Source organism: Mytilus edulis, chromosome 9 (assembly GCF_963676685.1).
Source record: "Mytilus edulis chromosome 9, xbMytEdul2.2, whole genome shotgun sequence".
NCBI classification, from domain to species: Eukaryota; Metazoa; Mollusca; class Bivalvia; order Mytilida; family Mytilidae; genus Mytilus; species Mytilus edulis.
Window position 1 is genome coordinate 30,875,618 of NC_092352.1, and position 24,382 is coordinate 30,899,999.

At 32.0% G+C, this 24,382-nt stretch overlaps 2 protein-coding genes across 2 annotated transcripts in view; both read right to left on the reverse strand.

The window, feature by feature from the left end:
* Window positions 1-24,382, reverse strand: part of LOC139488078 (choline O-acetyltransferase-like) — an 89,755-nt gene that overhangs the window by 59,297 nt on the left and 6,076 nt on the right. Inside the window, exons 2-3 of the mRNA XM_071273424.1 lie at window positions 11,528-11,623; window positions 7,697-7,738 (exon numbers count right to left, since the gene is read on the reverse strand). The gene's annotated coding sequence lies outside the window, so the exon portion shown is untranslated. The remainder of the gene's footprint in view (window positions 1-7,696; window positions 7,739-11,527; window positions 11,624-24,382) is intronic.
* On the reverse strand, window positions 9,780-11,465 carry LOC139489911 (vesicular acetylcholine transporter-like). The gene has a single exon (XM_071276757.1). It carries the CDS (start codon window positions 11,463-11,465, stop codon window positions 9,780-9,782), a length of 1,686 nt encoding a protein of 561 aa, XP_071132858.1.

Here is a 24,382-nt window from a genome sequence, read left to right on the forward strand (position 1 = left end):
CCATTCGAAATATCGTTTTTTTAAGTTATGAGCACACATTTTGCACGGTGGAGTTCTGAAGTGCATTTCCCACCAAAACATTATTTTACCATCCACTATTAATAAATACACAATCAAAACACAACACAACCTGGATGAACAATACAAACGGATGAAATATATTTATGTGATATTTGTTCAGGAGGTTAGTATCCGAGGTTCAATCATGCCTAAAGTCAGACGACTTAATGATAATATCTTAATTCCTCTTGCTGTATATTAAAAGTATAAAGTGTCAAAAGTAACCTGCATCAGGTACCCTCTAAATAAATCAAATAGTTTTACGTTTACTTTTCTACATTGGCTAGAGGTATAGGGGAGGGTTGAGATCTCACAAACATGTTTAACCCCGCCGCATTTTTGCGCCTGTCCCAATTCAGGAGCCTCTGGCCTTTGTTAGTCTTGTATTATTTTAATTTTAGTTTCTTGTGTACAATTTGGAGATTAGTATGGCGTTCATTATCACTGAACTAGTATATATTTGTTTAGGGGCCAGCTGAAGGACGCCTCCGGGTGCGGTAATTTCTCGCTACATTGAAGACCTGTTGGTGACCTTCTGCTGTTGTTGTCTCTTTGGCACATTCTCCATTTCCATCCTCAATTTTATTAAAACAAACTAATTGATACCGGTGTAAATAAAACATAAGGGGTCTAAATCATTAAGAACAAACAAAAACAGCCAAAGTTATCAAATAGTTCGTTTCTATGTATGATATACATTTTATTGTCGTTTGTTTTTGTTGTACTTCAGTGTTTCTGTTGTTCCATTGTTTTCCTCTTAACGTGAAAGATGTGTTTTCCTCTGGTTTAGTTTGTAAATCGGAGTTGTTTTCTCTCAATGGATTATGACTTTTGAACGGCGGTATACTGACGTTCATTATTACTGTATATACAATGTATATATTTGTTATGGGGACAGCTGAAGGACGCCTCCGGGAGCGGGAATTTCTCGCTGCATTGAAGACCTGTTGGTGACCTTCTGCTGTTGTCTGTTCTGTGGTCGGGTTGTTGTATCTTTGACGCATTCCCCATTTCCATTCTCAATTTTACTGTTGCCTTTATTTAAGACAAAACGTTTTCTAAGCGAGTTCAAATGAAGAACAAAATTTTATATTTCATTTTTTAATGAAACATGTATCGCACATCCTGCTATCGGTATCGTACTCTTATTTTATTACTACTGATGGATTGACGTGTAGTGTTCATTTTATTTTATTTTTATATTTTTGGCGCCAAATATCTTCCGACATGACAATCATTTCACTTCCAATTATCTACGAATCTTGGAACCAATGTTCCCAATAAAAAATATATAAAACGACATTGGTCAGGAAGAAATGTACCAAGGACTCTTTCGCGTCCAATGACCATGACATTGTCAAACATGCTCTACCACAATTGTATTTTTAAAAAGCCCCAAGTATAAGAATAAGAATATATGGGTTGATTACCAATGACACATCTCTCTACAAGAGACCAATTGAAACAGAAATCAACAACTATAGACCACCGTACGGCCTTCAACATACTGCATAGTCAGCAAAAAATAAAACCGACATGACAAGTGTAAAATAATTCAAACGCGAAAATTAAAGGCCCGATTTAAAAAAAAATAATGAATGAAAACAAAATTTGTTGATAAAATCATTGTTTCTTACATTGCATTGCGGTAGTCTTACTACAGTAATGATATACACAATGAATAGAATTCAAAATGTAATTTTTATATGCCCAAAGTATATGTGTAAATAAAAAACATTAAAAACATGTTATTAGCAAATCAATAAATAGAAAATGAAAAGATCTAATAATAATAGTATCATATTTGTCAATAAATTTTCCCAACAAGACCAAAACATGTCCTCTGTATTGCCGCGTTTACAATTGTGTATGCTGTTTTATTATCATAACTTCAGGCTTAAAATGTAATATTCTTTAACAAGAATCATTGTCAGAGATGAAAAAATAAACCTTCACTGTTATCTGAAAATTTAATTAACACGATCAAATTTACAGTTCTATGTTTTGATTGCAATTCTCGTAATAAAAACGAATGTTAACAATAACTGCATCGGATTGTTAATTTATCAACGACTTCATTTCGTAATCATTTTCAACTATTAACATGCAAACAAAGGTCACCATGCAGATTTCCTGAGTTTTTTCAATCAATGTTACAAAAAGTGAGCTTAACGGTTTAGTTACTGACATGTTTAACACATTAAAACGTTTTATCAGAGACACTTTGGTGATTTGCACAATGAATTCAAGCTTTACCTGCAAACAGATGTTCATTAAGAAATAAAATGGCTAATGGAGTTAATTAAGGCTTTGCTGACAATAACCGATTAAAATATCGTGCAAAGAGCAGTTTTACACGATCTATTTCCGTGCATTGGAAAGAGATAAATATGGAAATCGTAACAGACTATGATTTGCAGATCTTTTAAAAGCATCCGAAGTTTGATTTGATGTAAACAAGTATAGAATGTCTACAATGCAGCGCTTATTAGTTAAATTAATGATGGCTTCCTTTTTTCCAAATGTCAGTTGGGAATTCATTCCGTTCCCGAAAGCAATTCATTTTTTAATAAGAATGTATCAACTATCATACCGTAAATATATAGTATACATATCTTATTTGTGTATTTTAAGCATTCATTTGTAAACTGAAACGATAACCCTGTCACGAAGTTCGGAACTATGTAATGCCTGGTACTTTTTTTTGTACATCATGGTTGGTTCACTGATTAAAGGGACACACCTTGACACCAATATTTTGTTTTTGTGAAACAACCATTGATTTTTTAATCACTATAAAAATTATCACATATCTCTAAAGAACAATAAGGCTTGTTTTTGTTTTCAATTTCTTATATTTCTAAAAAAAATGATGCCAAAAATACAGTCTAGCAATTTCAAGAAAACAGTAAAGAAATTTAGGAATATGACAGTTATTGTCCATTCGTTTCATGTGTTTTATCTTTTGATTTGCCATTTGATTAGGGACTTTCCGTTTTGAATTTTCCCCGGAGTTCAGTATTTTTTTATTTTACTTTTTAGCTTTTCGACATTAATTTCAATGTATTGTTTCTCTTGCGGAGGTAGGGAAACATAGACCAGAGCTTTGATATCTTTAAAAGAAGTATATCTTGACTTACATCATGTTTTGTCGTTCAAGACTACATTGTACCTGATCATTATCAAAATTAATCAAAACATTCTAATTAAAAAAAAATGAAAAGATTTCCTGTGTGACTATGAGGTAGCCAGGTTTTGTTCCGGTTATGAGCGTCATTGTATAGTATTTTGATGAATTAACATTATATGAAATAAAATTATTAACACATTAAGCGATAGCAATGTCAAAAACTCTGCACTCAAATTCAATGAATAGATACTCAACAGCAAGCCGAACTTGTCTATTTCAGCGTTAAACATTTTAAGATGATCCTAGCTCTTTAAATATATACAATAAATGAGCTTAAATAATCTTAGAGGACTATGTAACTTGTGGTAAACTTATATTTCGTGCACATACATTAAGATCTAACATGTTGTAATATGTTTCATACTACCTTCTGCTATCTATGTATACTGTGTGTAATTTATATGGTGTGTGCATATAGTTGTTATAACCTTTGTAAATGAAATTATACTGTGTGTAGTTTATGTGTTGTATAACTTTGGTAAATGATATATGTATTATTTATTTCGCTAAACTAAGATTCCCTGGTGAATTTTTGGGTTTATATATGTGTCTGTGTGTGTGTGTGTGTATATATAATCCAGCCCAACAATGTTAGATCTGTAAATTTGCGGAAGGAAATGTTTTTTCTTTTCTTTCCTGGCCGGGATACGAAATCATGCTACTGAGATATAGTGGCACCAAAACACCTTGCACTAGTATGCTTCACGCGCTAGACCACTCGACCACCTGGTCCGAGAACACAATTATTTCGTAGTGCATTTCTTTTAGAACATAAATGAAAATAAAAAAAATCCCACCTGCGCTTTCTCAAAGAAACTTTTACAGTGTGTTGTACTACTTTTGGGACAAATTATATCAAAATTATAGAAAACTTCATCGGCTCTAACTCAAAATATGGACAATTTTATGTTTAGGGCGTCTTGAAATCTTTTGACAGCTTCCGAAGTGCTAATTTTCAACCTTTTTCAGCTGGAACAAATCACTACTTTCCTTTAAAATTCTGGACCCAATTTTTTTTACAGTGTAATTTCACCCCCCTACTTGCAATTTGAGGCATTAAACATGGAGAAATAAATTTGGAAGGGGTATAAAAATTAATGGCAAGTAACCCACTGTCAACACTAGGGACTATATTTGTGAACAACGAAAATCAAGGGACGACAATTGTGGTCTCGGACCACCTAGGCTCTACATCTGAAATGGCATGACAGCCTTTTAAGACTACGACGCATTTCAACGCTGTATACGGTTATCATCCTATGGTACTAACAGTAAACCAAAGGAAAATCGAAAATATCAGAACAGAAAAGGACCCTTCTTATTCTTTAAAATTCAGTTACTTTTATCATTGAACATTTGTGGTTTCAGTTCTGAACATAATAATTCTGACCATTCAAGAATTAAACGTTTTCAAAGGTTACTCTCACAGGTATTCTGCATGGTGAAATATGTTGCATGATAAATCTTAGAAATATGAACATAGATAAAGGCAACAGAAGTTTACCGGTGTTCAAAAGTATAAATCGATTGAGAGAAAACAAATCCGGGTTACAAACTTAAACCGAGGGAAACACGTCAACTATAAAAGGAAAACATTAGAACAACAGGAACACTAAAGTGCAACAAAAAGCAAACACCATCGCGTATATAAACGAACTATTTGATTTTTAAACAAAATGCAAACAAGTTAATATTAAGCTTTACGTCAAAAAAATTGAAAAATTTAGTAAATATAATATTCATAATTTTTCGTGTCTTCCAAATTCAGATTTTGGTAATTTCAGATTGACTAATTTTAATTTATTACGAAGATATATATATTGACAAGCTAAAGTAGTTACATTGAAATATTCAAATTTAAAAAGCAAGTTCTTTTTTAAATAAATGTCGTGAATGGGAAAACATCGCGTTACATTAGATTTGGTATAATTTGTTTTTGTAATAATTTGTAGACAAAATATGCTGACAAACTAATAATCTAATTTTTTTTTGTTGGAAGCGTTTGATTTTGTCCGTTTTTATGGACTTTCCCTTTTTAAGTTTGCCTTGGAGTTCGGTACTTTGTTTTGCTTTTTCCAATGATCTGCTAAAGGATATGTACCTTGTGTGGTACGTCATCAGGCACAGTGTTGCCTTTTTCGTTACGTTACAATATAACATTCAATAATTTGACGTCATAATTGAATTTTGACCAGTGAAGAACTGCATCATACGAAACACACGTTATTTAAATAAGAAATATCATCAGGTAAAGTAAAGATAAATCGAAGATGAATAAAGGCAATTTGTATAGTCTGTTCGGTTATGAAACGCTTTTTGGCCTAAAAGGCTGAGGGATTGAAGTGTATTGCTCAAACTGAAATTAATAAGATGTGAAACCGATTTATTTGTTTCTTTCAGTGAATTTTGGCTTTTATATTGTGCGTAAAAAGCTAGCTAATACAAAACTTTACCGACTGACTTGTACTGATACTTTGATGAAATATGTCTTTTAATCGGAATCAAGAAAACAAGAACGAGCACGATATCCATGCATTAATCAAAGGCTGTTTATCTCCTAAACATGACAAAAACAAACGTTGTAATCCAATAACATAAAATATTTCATTGTGCATGATATAATAATAAAACCCTAAGGAATGTCGATAGTTCTTTATATCAGCATTAAAAACTTTCAGAAACCGCTGATTTTGTCAATTCAAAATTGCCAATATTCCCAATTATCTGTGCAGTTTTAACTGAGGTTATCTGATGAATTGGGTAGAAATTAATTATTGATTCCACGTTTATCATTGGAAAAAGATATTGGCATATTTTTCTGGAAGTGTTTTTCCACTCTGTATGATATATTCAAAGTTTTTATTTTATTTTATAACATTTTTCCATCATGATAAAGACTTTAGATATTTTTGGTCAGTAATATATAGTTTAAATGTCACTCTCTCAAACGTATTGTTATTTATTTTAAATAGCAGTTTACATTTTTTTTCACATGAACAATAGCAATATTTCATTCTAATGCTTATCCTGATTGGTTATCGTTCAATTAAAAAAAAATTAATTTGCCTTTTGTAGAGAAGGGCTTTTATTTTGACAATTATTTTTACTTAGATTGAGCTATTATAATTCACATTTTCATATTCCGCTATGCATGTTTAATGCTGTTTAAAATTATTCGACTTAACAAGAATGCCTCATTTTATAATACGTAAAAATTGCACATTATGATTATAAAATAGAATAAGTATGCCTAAAAACCCATATCTAAGTCATTGATACGAGTTTTTAGATATACTTATTCTATTTTATGGCGAGTAACCTATACTTAATAATAGTTAAAAAAAAGTTAATAAAAGCTAGTAACATGCTTTACAATATAAATTGCATATCAACGAAGATCAATGTATTTGCTATTGGAAATGTATTATAGCGAGGTATCTGCAATCTTTCCTCTAATACTTTTCTACATAATGCGTAAATCATTCCTTTATATGAACATAGGACATGTGTTATTGTTGCTACTAGATATTGTATTATCTCAATAGAGAATAAGATGGTTTTTGTGTTGGACACTTACAGTTATGTGGTATTGTTTAGCGAATGTAGAAGAAAAGCAAAAATAATTGCCCATGCCTTTCCAATTTATCTCCAATATATACGTCTTTGTAGATCTACGTATTGTGTTCGAGTAAAATACTTAACATTATAATTGTTTTGACAAAAGAAAAATATTTCCCTGTCAGTTAGATGTTACCTTTTTTTCTTCCGTAGTCAATAACATAAGTTGGACATAATCAAGGCAACAGAAGTTTACAAATGTTCTAATTTCGCAAAGCAATTAATACAAATCAGTGGAACAAACACAAACTAATGAAATATTATGAATTCTGAAAGAAAGTTGACCGGGTGGGTCGACAAGATAAGCATCAAGTTTGTCAAGTTTAAATTCGACCATCTATATCAAAAAGAAGTATTAGTGGTATGTCTATATTGTGGAAAAGACCAACATATGAATCAGACCTCTACTTTCGGTAGTAATCTTAATCTGAAGTTCTCGGTAAACGGTGATACGGTAAACGACAAACTACCCTGACCACAAAGAGCGATATAATATATATTTAGTGCAATGAGAAGAAAACAAACACAATTAAAATTGAGAATGGAAATGGGGAATGTGTCAAAGAAACAACAATCCGACCATAGAACAGACAACAGCAGAAGGTCACCAACAGGTCTTCAATGTAGCAAAAATTCCCGCACCCGGAGGCGTCCTTCAGCTAGCCACTAAACAAATATATATAATAGTTCGGTGATAATGAACGCCATACTAAACTCCAAATTGTACACAAGAAACCAAAATTAAAAATAATACAAGACTAACAAAGGCCAAGTATGGAAAACCTTGCCGGAGTATAATAACACTTTATAATTGGGTGCATTACATACCTGTAAATCCAAACTATACGTACACGTTATTTCTTGATTATTCTGAAAGCCAAAATAAATTAATAAATAATAAATAGAAATAATTGAATAATGCAGTTATTGACGACAGAGATCACGGGAAATAAAAAAGAAGGAACAGTTTGTCTCATTGACAATCAAAGCGCACCTCCTTATTTTTATACAGTAATTCAATGAAAGAACGTTGTTGATTAGGAGGTATCCGGGAAGTTTTCGTTTGCGATTCCAATGAATTTCCCAACGGTATATTTGTAAACAAAATTTGAAAATTAGACAATTTACAAGAAGTGGTCATTATAGACAATACATTTAGCAGAGAACGCAGTAATGGAACTTGTGGTAAGATATTCATTTATCTATTCATATCTTCAATGTAAGAATGAAACTCCGACCTAAGGTTATATGGATTGCTACCGCTAGCAACTACGCTCCAGTTAGTCAACTAATAAAACGAAAGGGTCCCTAAATATCAAACACAACAATAGTTAACATATTTTTGAATTTCGTAAATCAATTTAAAAGATGCAAATAAAGTTATAATCAAAAATGGAGAAAATTTATTAACTTTAAAACGAGCGAGAATAGGTCAACCAACAGAGTAAGTATCGCCTTGTAGCATACTTCATCCAATACGTGTTACAATGTTAAGAGAGGGATGATGATACAATCGGTAAATCTACAGGTCACTCGACTTTTCAGGTTCCAAAATTACTAGGACTGCAAACACATTTCGCTAGTGAATCGTTGCATAGACACAGCTATTCAGTCAGCCACTCGTGATAGTGAGCGTAAACGTTTTTGATTTCAATTCCCATTGTTTATTATAAATGTAAAACAAAGCCATAGTACACTTTTTGGGCGTATGATATGCTTGGATACAAGATTTTCTACAGCTATTGGTGGTATAGACAATTATCATGGTAGTTTATGTACATGAAATGTGAGTTTCAATATTAAGGTTCAATGTTTCTCACATGAAATACACATGATTATTCACATGAAGAACAACAGCAAAATGTCTTTTTATATATTTATTTTGAAAATGGCAGACATTTTGTCAGTAATTAAAATTGAACTAAATTAACTTCATGACCACTCTTCTATAACAAAATATGGTTGGATATCAATGTAGAAAAGTTCTGGATTACTCGAGAAAACCCCGAAAATCCGAATAGAGCAGCAGCTTCTTTTTTTTAAAGGAAGATGGATGAAAACTTTTAACCCCGATAAATGTATATATGCCTGTCAAAAATCAGACACTTTGTCAATAGTTGTCCTTTTGTTAGAAATTTTGATGTCAATGTTGACGATAAATTGTGGGTCGCTTCTTAAACTTGTTCACTATTTAAACGATCAGAAATGTGCATAACAAATCTGTTGTGAATAAATAGAGCAGAGACTACGAAGATCAGACATCAATGCTAAATGGTCGTGGTTAATAACCAAACAACATCAAAATTTAACAAAATATTATTACTGACGAATTTCTTGGTTTTGGACAGGCACATGATCAAATACTAGTAGTGGGGTTAATTCATTTCTTTTGAAATATCTAGTTTTTTTTATTTATGTTGAGTTATCAATTTGCTCATTCGTTTGTGGAATTTTTATACCCTATTGTTTTTGTACTATAAATTAAAGATACTCTGCATTCCAAATCAAAATGTGTCAAAACTTCAACTGAATGTATCGAAAGATAACCAACTGGTTTTTATGTATTATATTTTATTTTTGTGATCATTCACAGAACCGAAAACATTTCTACTTTGTCTTATCATTTTTGCACAATGGAATTCTAGAATGAGAAGACACTTCAATGTCTATGTAGTCAATTTATGTCTAAAACAACAAATACTATGTTTAAAAGTATCAGGTCACAGTGAGCACATAATGGTAAAATAAAGTTTGTGTTTCTGGAGAAAATATTGACATTATCTATAGCAAGCCTCTACTTTTATGGAATAGTAACGATATCATGTTTTGAACATAATGTCTGAGCGTTATGATAGCAAAGATTTAGTCTAGAACAACACGACAATTCTATCAATAATGTTAAGATAAATGTTTAATGTCGACTGTAAAAGGAAAATGGTTCTGATGGTTTTGCTTCAAAGTAGTCTATTTCCTCCGAGTCAGCGTGATAACCATTTTTGGCGTGCATCGCTTTTCCATTTGTCACTTTCAAGTGATTTTCTCCATTGATGGCGCCCACTTCCGACATTTTTCCGTCTGTGATCGAGCCGTTTTGAAGATATGTATTGTAATGTTTAGATGGAGGATCAGACACAAGAACATCACATTCGTTGGTAAATGGTGTATAGTCGTAAAAGTTCTTTAATTTGTACAAAAAGGGAGCATACAGTATATTGCTGAGAAAAATACCCACATTTAACCATGTAAATCCTATTGTTTGAACTATCTGACCTGCCACAATAGGACCTAGTGCATATGCTAACGAATAGGAAATGTCAGCAATAGCATATACACTACCGTACACCGAAACATATCGTACATCTACAACGTATCCTAGAAGCGGTAATATTGCTGTATCAACTAATGCGACGCCAATACAAATCCCCATTATTGGGAACAACACTACAAAAAAAGCCTCCGTAAATGGCATTATTAAGCAACTTACACCTTCAATAACCAGGCCTACGCAACAAATTACCCAGTGGTAGCGAGGAAAATTCCTTACAATCGTTATAGTTAAATAAACACCTCCAAGATAAGGAAGAAATGATGGTAGCCAAACAAGACCGATTTGCCATTGTGTGGCTTGCATAGTTCCTTCCATCCACATAGCAATAGTTGGTTCTAAGAATGCTAATGCAACATTTGACATAGCTAGTGCTCCAGCTGCTACTAAAATATAAGGATCCATCAGTAATCTATATATTGGTGTTCCTTTCGGGCGATCTTCTTTTGAAGTCATGAGTCTTTCCTGACGTAATGGCTTCATCACGAATAACAAAAGAATACCATCTATTAAACAAAAAGACGCCAAGACAATGAATGGAACAACTTTTCCTGCAAACTGATAGAGGACACCGCCGATAGGTGGTGCTACAAGACATCCAAATGATATAAATGACTGAGCTATTCCGAGTGCTTTAGTTCGCTCTGAATCTTCCCTATATCGGTCGGCAATCATGGCAAAGCCTGATGTATCTGCAAAAGCCGATCCAACCCCTTGAAGACTTCTAGCTAGAAATAAAACTGCATACGAATTTCCAAACGCGAAAACAATTGTCGAAAAGAACATAATGGTTAAACCTATCATCAGTGGTCTGTCATATCCAATTCTGTCTATGAGAGCACCAGTAAATGGATTTATCATTAGTTGCATAATAGCTTTAGAGGCGAAAAGTAAACCAATAGCACCCCCACCTTCACCATAATTAATTGGTGGAGGTGGTATATCGAGTCGACCTTTTGTTGTAGTTGTTGTTAGTGTTCTATTCCAGTGATTGTCTTTGTTGTACAGATAAGAATAATTGTACATTGATGTTACATTGTCTATAGATGGCATAGCTGTAGTTTTACTCTCATCATTGCTAAACATGTCTTGTAGATATATTGGTATAATAGGAACGATAACCATATATAACATGTTATCTAATAGAAGTGCAATGCACACTATAATAAGAACCAGTCGACGCTGGGATACTGGATTTTGAATTTTATCGTTGGCGGTCTGCATTAAGTCCCCCGCTTTAGTTTTCACAAAATCCAAACTAAACGACACCATTTTGATTTAATTCCTCCGAAAATAATTCACAGTAAAATCCGTATATTCCAAGAAAAGGTTACCTTTAGTCTTTACATATAACACTGCTTTTCCATTTTAATGTATGCGTTGTTGCTCTCTCTTGTCTCCTTCAATCTGTACTCTTTCTTTTGGGAAGCCTTCGAAGTAGAAGAAATAAGTATTTCAATTTCGGTCCAAAGTTGTTCAAAATCAAAAGCAATTACAGTCATAGGAAACAAGTTCGTGTAGACCTTCATCTCACTTTTCTCTTTACTTAATAACAGAATCAATACGTCTTTGTCTACTATGTGAAATCCTGGCTGTCACAAAACCTCACAATTAAGCATATGTGTTGGTTTTCTTGTTTTTGACATAAACTGAAATAGGTATGATAGTACAAATGGTCCAATTTTATATTTTTGCATTAAAAGTCGATTTTGTTTTTTATACAATACATTTGTAAGCAAGTTGACAGAAACACGTACCAAAAGGACAATAAGAAACTATTAAATCAAAATAAAGATAAGTCATGACCGACGTAAAAGAAAAATAACAATCCATAAATAAAGCTTTACAGGAGAAGAATTCAAAATTATGATAGTATTATAAAGATTTCGTGATTCTCATATATGTAAGATGAATTTTATGCATTCGATTTTTTGAACGACAATCAACCAAACGATTCGAGAAACTACTATGTAAAACAATTAGAAATCCAGAATGCATCTATCTTCATGGTTTCTGGATAATTATTGGTCAATTGTGACAAAACGGGCATCATAAAAAAAGCAAACGATAGATCATTATTTTTTTATCGGGTACAGGTACGGGTACATTGATTATATACAAAATTGTGGGTTAAACCAGTATTCTTTTTTTGCGGTATCGAACCTTCCAGTTATATTTAGTTCTTTACAAATTACACATTTTTCTATGATACATAAATCAACAAAATTCCTAACTACATGGCAAACATGTAAACCATAAAGACATATTTAGTTATAGAATTTATAATCTGCGATTTTTATTATCTTTATCCATATTTTCATTCATACGATTATTTGCTGCGAATGAATTGTTAAACATGATGAACTGTTCGAAACACTGATGTTTTCTACCCCAAACATGTACTGTCATAGTTATATTTGGCACAACATTTATAATTTAGTTTTAAATGGTCTTCAATTAATTTTGCATATGTCTTTTCTGACTGATGAGTCTTATGTAGACGAAACGCTCGACAAACGTAGCCTGGTAACTTAAATGGGTTTTTATAACCATAGTGTCGATGCGACTGCTTGTGGTTTTACCAATAAGGATATCACTAGCACGAGTAAGTAGCACTTTTTTTTTATTGAAATGAAGTACCATTAATACAGTTATGTGCTGTCGTGTTGCCTTAGCCGAATATGGCACAATTTTGTTGAAATAACTTGTTTTGAATGCTTTTAAACTTCGCGTATATTTAGCCTTCCAACGCCACAAGTCTTATATAAACGAAACAAGGGTATGGTGTATCAAATTATAAGTTAGCTACAATGTATGTCTAGTCTGACAATGAGATACGTGCCTTTCAGGTGAGATCTTTTAATTTTACCTGTGCTTTATCAATAACATGTCTATAGAACTACTTCTATATAATTATCGGATGAGACTTTATGGTATAGTCCTATTTATTTGATTTAAACGAGATTACAGTCTCTTGATGGTTGTACAAGAAAGAAAACATCAAGGAGAAAACACAACGTCAAGAAAAATAGTATCTCGTTTGCAAAAACTGTCATATTTTGTTGGATACAATGCAACGTTACATATACTTTGACAATTTGCTTATTATATCTTGGAACTTGTATTTTTAATATATATTTATATGAATAACATCAAAAGACCATGAATTCAAGTATGCCTTTTAGTTATATGTATATTTTTGTGAATTCATTTGTACTGAAAATAAATCCTAGTTGTCTATGTGCATCGTAGAAATCGGATAAGTCTAGACATTTACAACTGATTTTGAAAGTTTGTTTTTATGGTGTGATATAAACAGCACACCCAATGTCTTGGTAAGGGGTGGTGAATTGCTACATAATATGATTTATTCCGACTAAGGGACGACATCAAAAGATCGATGTAGGATAAAAAAAACTTAAATCAAATAGTTTGGGGGTGGGGGGTCAACATTGCTGCAAAATTTGTTAATCTAAAATCGATTTTACATACATCCCTATTTTCCCCAAATTAAGTTAAGAGGGGGGGGGGTCAGTGAAAAAACTATGTGAATTAAGTTTTTAATACTTCATTGAACTTTTGATGTCGTCCCTAAGTTTTACATGCCTGTCTATATTTTATTCACAACATTTAGGAATCCTAACTAAATCCAAAATTGAACGTTATGGAATAACCGTTTCCACAGATAATATCGGATATGTTTCTTACGTCGTTCTTACAATCCTCTTCCCTTTTCATGAATGATCTACCGAATTAGACTATTTACCGGGTTTGTAATAACATGAACAATACGACGGTGCCACATGTGAAACAGAATCTGCTTACCCTTCCGGCGAAACCCTAGATCACAACCAGTTTTGTGAGGGGTTTGTGTTGTTTAGTCTAGTTTTCTATGTTGTTTCTTGTGTACTATTGTCTGTCTGTTTGTCTTTTTCATTTTTAGCCATGGCGTTGTCAGTTTGTTTTCGATTTATGAGTTCCTCTGGTATCGATTGCCCCTCTTTTGTATGGTCATGGTTGTTGTTAGTTTCCGTTTTGTTTTCACTTTGGTTTTTTTAGCTTACTTTAGGGGATGGGTTTTGCTCTCTGTTAAATGAAATGCATCCATCTCCTTTAATCTTTTGTTGTAAGTTTCCAATTAAGTAATAAAATATATATATAAGATACGATCTTTCAAATTTTTATTTCATATAAGCACAACGATTTCCAAAAACACTTTAAGTGCCAGACAGAACAAGCATAATCAAGATTCCAATGAAAAAAGCCATAATTAGAATCACTGCTTGTTGATTTAATTAGTAAAGTTAAAGATCCTCATAAACTCTGCTAAGATATTTTCAATTGATCTACTTTGATGCGCTTGAAGCCGTTTTTGATCTGAGATAAGAACTCTATCGATTTTATCATTGTACATTGAATAAATTTGTTTATTCAACGGTGAAATGGTTCCTCAAGTAAGATTTGTATTTGTTCCGGACGAGATGATTACTTTCCAGTAGAACATGTTATTTCTTTAAACCTAAATGCACAGATTTTGCACGACATTAATCTAATGTGATGTAGTATGAACTTCATTTGGTTAACTAATAAACTAGTCATTTTGGTCAGAGTCAGCTCTGTGGTTTGATATTAAGGATGAAATTATCAACATTCTGTACATTGTCGTAAAAGTTGTAGATCCAAAAACTCACAATATTCATAGCGCTGTGGTTTTATATTAAGGAATAAAACTACCAAAATTCTATACATTCACTTAAAGCCACAGATCCAAAAACTTACTAACTTCTAAGCACTTATCTTAATACTAGAAAAAATGGCTGGAAGTTTGGATACAAAGCTGTTTGAAACACTGACTAAAACAGTTGAAAACGAGACAATTACGTTTACGAGCACTGAAAGTTACTATTGTGCCAAAAATCTGGCTAAAATATAGAAATAAGATGTGATATCTCCGCAAGAGACCAAATTAACAGAAATTAGACAACTATGGATCCATGAACAAAGCCCATACAGCATAGTCGGCTATAAAAGCCCCCAAAATGACCAATGAAAAACAATTCAAACGCAAAAACTAACAACCTTATTTAGGTACAAAATAATGAACGAAAAGAAAATATGTTACACAGCAACAAGCGACAATCACTGAATTGCCGGCTCCTGACTTTTGACAGGCGCATCCAGAATATTGCGGGGTAGAACTCGGTCATTGATACAACATAAGAACACAATAGGGCCATCTTTATTTGAAGGTAGAAAAAAAAGTGTTTTCAAACGATTTTGAAAATTTAACAGTAGACTACACCAATCAAATTTTATGTCAGAACAGGTTTAACTCAGTCTGGGTGACTTGCCATATAAAAACAAATAACAGAACAGACCACAGCGACAAACATTAATTGAAATAAGTAATGTTCATGAATCTTAAATTCTTAAGATTTTTTTTCATATATATCAATAACAGTTTTGGGTCGGTTAACAATTTTGCTAAACTAGGGGCTATGTAGATGAACCTTATTACATGAATCTTAAAAAATTGATGATGCTTTAAAGAAATATATAAATGTTATCCCGGGATTTCGTGAGTGGTCTTCAGATAAATGATAACACAATACTTTATAGAAGTATCTACGAACTGTCCCCCGCACCCATAAAGCCCGCGTAATGTATTGGTATGCATTGATACCACACTACCAGCTTAAACATGTTTGAATAATTCATTATTAAATCATGAAACAATCTTGCATAAAGTATCATTAGAAGTCCAATAAAAATTGTGCAAAACAATATATATTTAAAGAATCGAAATGCATCTCCGAATTAATTTCGATTTTCCTTAAACTAATGTTAATTTAATTCTCTTAAATGATAGAATAATTCACATCAACCACGTCTTTGTTTTGTACACAAGATGTAAAATATTTAGTTATAAAATTTCATATATTTTAGTATAATTTATCTGTTTCTGTTTAAGGTTATATATTTTGTTAACTATCAACCCAAATTGATGTATATAAATCATCCAAAAATGTGCTATTAAAGAGAGAATTGTAACACACACCATTTATAGTGAAATAGATATTCTGAGTCAATAGCATAATATATCAAGAAACATTTTGTGAAATGTCACTAGCGTTTACTTATGTTATATTTTCATGTTTTACTATCGCTTTCTTGTTCTTGGATTACATAAAGACTATTGATGTATATTGTATTTAATATTTATTTTAATTATTAGAACTTTTGGATTTCTAAATTTAGGGATAGACAGTCAAACAAATCGATTGAGTAGTTGCTGTCGCATGACAACGATCAAACAGACGACATCTGGAAAAATTACACGCTAGCAGTTTCTTTCATATAAATATTTTGGCGAACAAAATTAATACACAAGTTTTTATGTTTTTTTTAACTTTAGTTTTTTTGTATCCATACTTTTAATTCCAAAATGTAGGTATAGTTTTACTTTATCGATAACTATCTTGAAGCTATAATGTGTCCTTCTTGGTTTTTCGTGTAATAATATACTTTGATAATTGGAACATCACCTTATATATGTTTCCTCGTTTTTCATTATGGATTTCCTACAATGTGGTAATTCTTTAATTAATAAATCTTGAGACACCACAAAATTCGCATCCCAGGGGCAAACATGTAACCCGTATCATTAGGAATTAAGTAAGTCTTCATTGTTCGTATTTGTTTTCATTCCTTTACTGCAGACCTTGCTGTGTGGGCAACTAAGGAAATGATTTGGCAATGCGGGAATAATGTCAACTGAAAATGTATTTATGCTATGTGTGAAAATTAATGGAAAAAAAAGCTTAACAATTTAAAGTTTTATTTCTTTATTCTTTTTAATGAGAGTGAAATGCAACTGAAAGTTTCTAAACAGAGGTACTGAAGATTTAGCAACCGTTATTTTCATTTACGTAATATAGAAAGTTATGCATACAGGCCGATACATCACTAGTGTCACCCTTTGTGAACGTGTCCCGAAAGTAACCTGGATAATAATAACTTGATACTGTAAATAGATGAAATATAGACTAAATAAATAATCTAGTATCTGTAAACTGCAGGTGATTTGTATGAAATCCAATTAAGACGTACATAATGTGATCTTATCACAATATCAGACATCAATATATCATTACAATTAAACGCAGATAAATATTTTACATCAGAGTTTTCCATACATAGTAACATTTCCTTTATCATGTTTATTGAAATAAAACTTGTCGCCCAGCATGGGTTCACACCACTGGTTTTGAAGATAAGAAATGGAGTGAGTAATTAAAATTACAAGAAATTGATAATCAATATTGGTTACAAACAATTGAAGGTTTCCAACATTTTAACCGGATCGTTAATTGTTAATTACATAATAAACTGGAAGAATTGTGGAGATACGAAACTAATGTTAAAAAAGAAATCGTAATAAATGTTCTTAGTTTTTTTTTAAACCTATAAAACTGAGTAATTAAATATTCTTTTATTATTTATTACAAATGTTAGATATGCTATATCGTTTAGCATGATTTATTATGCACGTTCGTTAAAAACATGCTGTTAATAAGAAAATAATTAGAACTGTTTTATTTAAATATTTACAACAAGATTTAAACGCAGTTTTCCTGAGTTGGATTTTGTGTTTTTTTCTTTTACTTTTTGAGCGAGTAATTTAGGAATTTATTTTCATTAACATTTAATACTTCAGGTTTCTGTTATTTGAAATCGAGCACCAATGAAGAAAATTAAGTTTTTGAAAACATATATGATGTATCAAATTAGTTTCAATGTTTTGTAATTTTGTCCTATTCGTACTCTCTTATCATGTTATGTCTTTCACCTCCGTTTTCTTTTTAATAAATTGACATATACTTTTATTTAAAAAATCACTAAAAATAACCAACAACAAAACCTTGAAAAAAGAATATGTAACACAAGAAGCAGAACAGAAAGATATATTTTATATGTTTAAAGAATGAATTACTTCGCCATTAACATGACAAAACATACTGTCTCTGTCGGATAGAGTAACCATTTAAGCCACAGTTAAGGGTAATTAATGCAGTTAGATTAAGCTTCTCTGCGATTTACTTGCTAACTTTGATGAGAAAATTGGTCAATTTATAGAAAAGTCTATGCTGGCTGGTTATGCAAGAGTTGGAATAGAACTAGAGAATTAATGAGTTAAGAGAAATTGTTCGTGGCAAGTCATCCGTAATTGTCTTTGATTTAAGGTTACAGAATTAATCTTGCGTTTTCAATCCAAGATAACGAGCCATTTAACGGAATGTTTGATTGGCAAAAATAACTGTGGATTCATCGTTCCCATGGTAATACCATAATTATGTTTGCTGTTTTGTGAAATGGTCACAAGTTCAAACAATATATCTGATTCATATGACTGATTTAAAAATCAAATAATCAAATTATCCCTTCTAATTCAGTTCTCTGAACAGTACAAATGTTAGTTAATTACTTCTCAGAAATAATAAAAACCTGCCAAAATTGAATTCTTATAAAGGATGTCTGAATGACATAAATCTCTTATATTGAGGAACTATAAATTTGACTGTTAATACAATCTGTGGTCGATTGTGGTCACTATCGGCAAGCTTCGGTATGACTGCTGTCTACGTGTAATTGTACCGTGACGTTTTGATTTGAGATTAGATAATTTATATAGATATAGTTCGACCAAAAAGCGCATAAAGGAGAGAAAAACTATACGAAAGGGATAATTACACTTTTCGTGTACGGTGAAAACAAACTGACAACGACATTGCAACAAAATAATAAAATATCGAAAGACAAACATCAGTATACAAAACACAACGTAGAAAGTTTTAGACTGAAAACACGAACCCCAACAAAAACCGTGGATGTTCTCAGGCGCTCCGGAATGGTAAGGAGATTCTGCTCCACATGTGGTACCCGTCGTGCTGTTCATTTAGGTACAAATCCGGAGTTAAGTCTAATTTGGTATATCATATTCGAGGAAAATAAGGAGGGATTGTGGTTAAGAAAAATATCCGTTGTCATCTGCGAAACTGCAATTTTGATGGGATAGATGCGCTCAACATAGTAAGCAAACTTTGAATTATTCATGGAGAGGACATCATCTACATAGCTTATATCGAAAACTAAAATCTGAAAAACACGAACTTCAGCAAAAACAAGGGATGTTCTCAGGCGCTCCGGAATGGTAAGGAGATTTTGCTCCACATGTGGTACCCGTCGTGTAGTTCATTTGAGTACAAAACGTGATAAGTCGCATTCGGTAGATCATATTTGAAGAAAAGAAGGAGGAATTGTGGTTATGAAAAATATCCGTCGCCATTTGCGAAACTGCAAGTTTGGTGGAATAGATGTGTTCAACATAGTAACCGAACTTTGAATTATTCATTGAGAGGATATCATCTATATAGCTTTATTCCCTGATAATGCATGCAATATTTGCAACTGGACGTTAAGCAACCAACAATCAATCACTCAATCATCTAAATAGCTGAATGTAAAGTTAAAGGATAATGCTAGCATCTTTTGATTTTTGCTTAGAAGTTTCAATGTGAAGTTTGTCTCATATAATAAAAGAGAAAACGACAAGAAATGAAGCACAGCTAGTTCCTTTTGGACTTGCATCTAAAATATAGTAATCTAAGCGAACGCTAGCATTGAAATATAAACAAAAAATGATAGATTTGTCTTAGTTTATGAGAAGATGTCACTTTCAAATGCATCCAACAGTAAATATATTAATTTCTTACATAATAGTCAAAGTTTAGTAAACTGTTTTATAAAAGCAAGTTTTGCAGATACCAATAATGCACAAGAATCAATAGATTAAGCTGCGCTCTTACCAGTTGTTTTTTTTCTTTTCATTCACGATGCACTGGACTCTGAAAATTAATGATTTGTATCTATTTTTGTTTTATAAAACAAAGTTTGTGTCTCAAAGTTGCTTGTTTGTCTCCGCGCATCGATCCCCAGAGGTTATAAATTCGAATTTCCGTTTGAATCACTTCAATTCTCAGAGACCGTTCTACATATTTTGTAGAATTATTAGTATTCCAAATCTCTTCATTTTGACTAAATTTTTATTTAACAGTTTTTACGGAAGTTATAGACATTGACTAAGATTGATAAGTATTGTTACCATTAAGCATTGTGACAGCAACTCCTTTGAGACAGAATAACAAAAAAAACCTCTTAAATTGGTAGAATTGTTTCCCATCATGTGTAGTTGGTCATTTGATACCGTTATTAGGATCCAAAATTCAAACCTTTCCACATGGTTATTCAAACTTCACTGAGAAACCTTTACAGAAAGCTTTTATACCTGGTACTATTGTTTGTCATCGTGACTATAAGAAGTTGGCCACATTGTACCCCCATTTTGATTTAACAATCTGTACGGGAGTTGTTGGTCTTTTACCTGGTTTTGACAATCCTTCCACAATAATACATTGTGACAATTTAATTTTGCTGTATATGCCGGGGACCGTTTCGCTAGCGTAGAAATTTTGGTTATAATATTTTTGCTGAATGCGATCTTCCAGAAAAGCACCAAGAACAAAACAATTTTTTTAAATTTTATTTTCATTTTGTAGTACTGGATCGACACTGATGCTGGTAGATTGCTAGTTCTTGCGGGTATCACCAGCTCAGAAGATAGTGTTTTGATACTGACCTAACAAATATATTTTGAAACTCTCCCTTGATAAAATATAATTTGCCCTTTATGTTGTTTAGCTCCTCAAGTACTGTAAAACCAACGTTTTTCCACGATCGATTTATTTTCGCGACTTTCGTGAGAAGAAATATAACTCGATTACATAAATCGCCGCGAATACGTAACACTTGGATCTTTTCTATTGAACTATATAATTAAAAAAACCAAAACAACTATTGAACTACATTAAATATATCTGAAAATCGCGAAATTAAATCGTCGTGAAGTGGACTTGAAAAGGCTAAACGCGAAAGAAAATATCCGCGAAAATAATTTGGTTTCCAATATTTATACATTTGTGGCCTGAACATTTCTATATTTCTAACCATTATATAAATGTTTAGGTTTTTTAACATCAAGATTAGCAATATAAAGAGTTTTCCTGTATTTCCAAGAACCTTTCAGTGATTCAGGCTTAGCAATGGTTTTATAAACTCTTTTGCTACGCTTTACGTGCAATAGAAATGTTTGTTTCAATAAACAATAATGTTTCTTCTCGATGCATCTGTTTTATTCCGAACAGTTGAAAAATATTTTGCCTTTATATTACATTTTAGAACAGTTGCAAAGCGTGTCGGCTGAAGAGAAAGCCTAACCCATTGACATTCTTTCTACGTGCTGGGAGATTAAAAGTGTCGCGGGAAATTCTAAAGCTTTTCTAAAGTTTATTTAAGAAGGTTAATTCACATGACAAGAAATTTCATATTTAGTCAGAAAACTTATTTTTTAAATAACTAATTGCCTCCTGAGATTTGAAAGTGCAAATCAATAGGAATTCAGATAAATATACATCATGTATGTTTCGTCAATAGCATTGTGAAAGGAATAGTTTCACTGAACAGCAGTTTGTATCGGAAATTCGGAAAATTCTTGGTGTGATTGAGAAGAATAAAGTAACCTTTTTACATCAGAGTACATCAATATGGCTGTAGACAGTGATTGGATTCAGAAATCCCTAACGATTATTTCCAAGTGGAAACATCTTATATTAAGTTACGTTTTATTTAAGTTTCTGTTTATGATCTTTGTACATCTTTATGTTTTACTATTGCTTATTTCCGTACTTGAAGAGTTGTCATTGAAGATTAGTCATACAAGCTAACTATTGTTAGCAATGCCAATGATTTTCCTCAATGTAAACGAGCTCTATTGGAATGGTGCCAAGGTCCAGTAAAAAACAACAATTCAACTGATTTCGAAATCTGAATCTAACTCAGTCTGGCAAGACTTCAGAATATGTTAGTTATAACCATAGAAAGTTTTCTTTTTGTGTATGTTCAAACCGTGTATATATTTAACAACCCGACTATTTAACCAAAAATAATATACTGCAAGTTTTCTGGCACAGTATTAATACAATTAACGAATGGTCTTTCTGGTTGAAGAAGAATATTTGCAGTAACCTCATATCCGAAATGACGTCAAAATATTTAAAATACGTCAGGACAATTCCCTACATATTACCAAATTAATATGCATGTGCAAATCTGAAGTGGCCCAGAGGAGGATTGTATTTCTTGTCGTGATGGATCATTGTGAAAAATGCCGTACAGACGTAAACGATTCAGGCTTTCAAAGATAACTGATTTAGATATTCCTGGTTTAATTCTAGAGACAAAAGTATAATAAATTTGGCTATGGAAGAAAGAAGAAGGAAAAACTATTTGATAAAAGTCTCAAGGTTAAAATTTTGTATATTTAATTTTCACTAAAATTCAATGTAATAATAAAAAATGAATGATTAAAAATTGAAACATTTAACTTTTCAACTCTCTGTTTCAACAACTGTGTACGCTACGGTATCGTTTTGCTACGATGTTGCAATCTAGTTGGGTTATTTTTTTTTTGTAATTTTAACATAGGAAATATTATTTCATATATTTTCAAAAGAAAAAAACAACAACATAGCAAACAACATTGTGTACATAACACTTGACTATTTTGAATTTATCATTTGAGTCAATGAGTGTTCACTTTGTGACGTTAGTGTTTTATGTTGATTGAGCCCATCAAATGGTATCAATTTGCCGTTTTCTTTTTATATATCTTTTAACCTTTATAGTCCTTGATGACCATATTACTGGAAATGAAAAGTCTTTGAAATAGATCTGTGTCATGATATTAATCACTGCTTTACATAAAAACTATACTGTCTCCATAGATTTAAACGTCCCTTCTATAATTATTCATTCAAATTTCAAAGTCATTCTAAAAAATATGTTTACGACATAAAAATGATTTCTGCAGACTTGGCGTTGAACATATATTCTTATCTTAATGTCAAGGTCGTCAATGTCAAAGTTGGCTAGTTGCTGGAAAAAGAGACGTGTTACTTGAAAATGAAAATTGTATCTTATCTGCATGTATATATATGTTGTTGTACAAATGTAAATAGTACAAATTTAATTACGAAAGACAAATGGCTTCGATTTATTAAAAGAAACTGAAACTTTAAGTTGGAATGCATGTTAGTTTTTTATCTGAACTTTCATAGAATGATGGATTTTAATCGTTGTTAGTTTATCACTTAAGAGTTCTGTTTTTCAAATAAATGAGCATTGTGATCCTCTTATGACCGTAAAGTTATCCTCTTGAGCTACTAAAATCAATTCTTATGTTGGAATCAGTTACCATTTGCTTTTACACGTCTAGATTTTATTTCCATGTATAGGAATGTGCAAATTAAGATGTAATGTAAAAGGACGATGTCATAAAAAAGTCTAAGTCTGAAATGGTTTTGAAAATTGGACGATGAAGCAAAAAGAACAAAGCAAAACAAAATGTTTGGTTCTAAAGACGAACCATTTATTCTGAAATACTAGTAGCAACAAGTATAAAATCTAACCTTTATCAATATCATATTATTAAGTAAAAGTGTGTACACATATACACAGATTTCAATAATATCTTCAATATTAAAACATTAATGAAGAATGATATAGTTGCAAAAAGTGAAATAACAAAATTACTGAACTCCAACGAAAATTCAAAACAGAAAGTCCTTTATCAAATGGCAAAATCAAAAGCTCAAAGACATCAAACAAATGGATAACAATTTTCGTATTCCTTACTTAGTATAGGCATATTATTTGGGGACGAGCAAATCACTGACGTTAGGTTTCTATCAAATATGTTTTTGTTTTGTTTACCTAAAAGCGATACTTAGTTAACTTATGTTCAAACCTCGTTAATCGATTTGATTGAGAAAAATAAAGGCGACAAACAAAAAATAATCTAAAAGTAGACCGACCGGATGTGTACAAAGGATATGGTTCTCTTGTTATGAATGCCACCTCTGTAAAAATGCTACAATCGGTAAATCTATATATCATGCAAATATATACTGGTATTTAAAGACCTAGGACCGCCGTAACATTTCGCTAGACCGGTTCCGTTTACAGAATAATATGCTTTTTTTCCTTGGCACACTTAGTTAGCAAAAAGTTTAAGT

What these genes read in the sequence shown, in the direction of transcription:
- LOC139489911 (XM_071276757.1), bottom strand. Translation starts at nt 11,465, where the DNA reads ATGGTGTCGTTTAGTTTGGATTTTGTGAAAACTAAAGCGGGGGACTTA.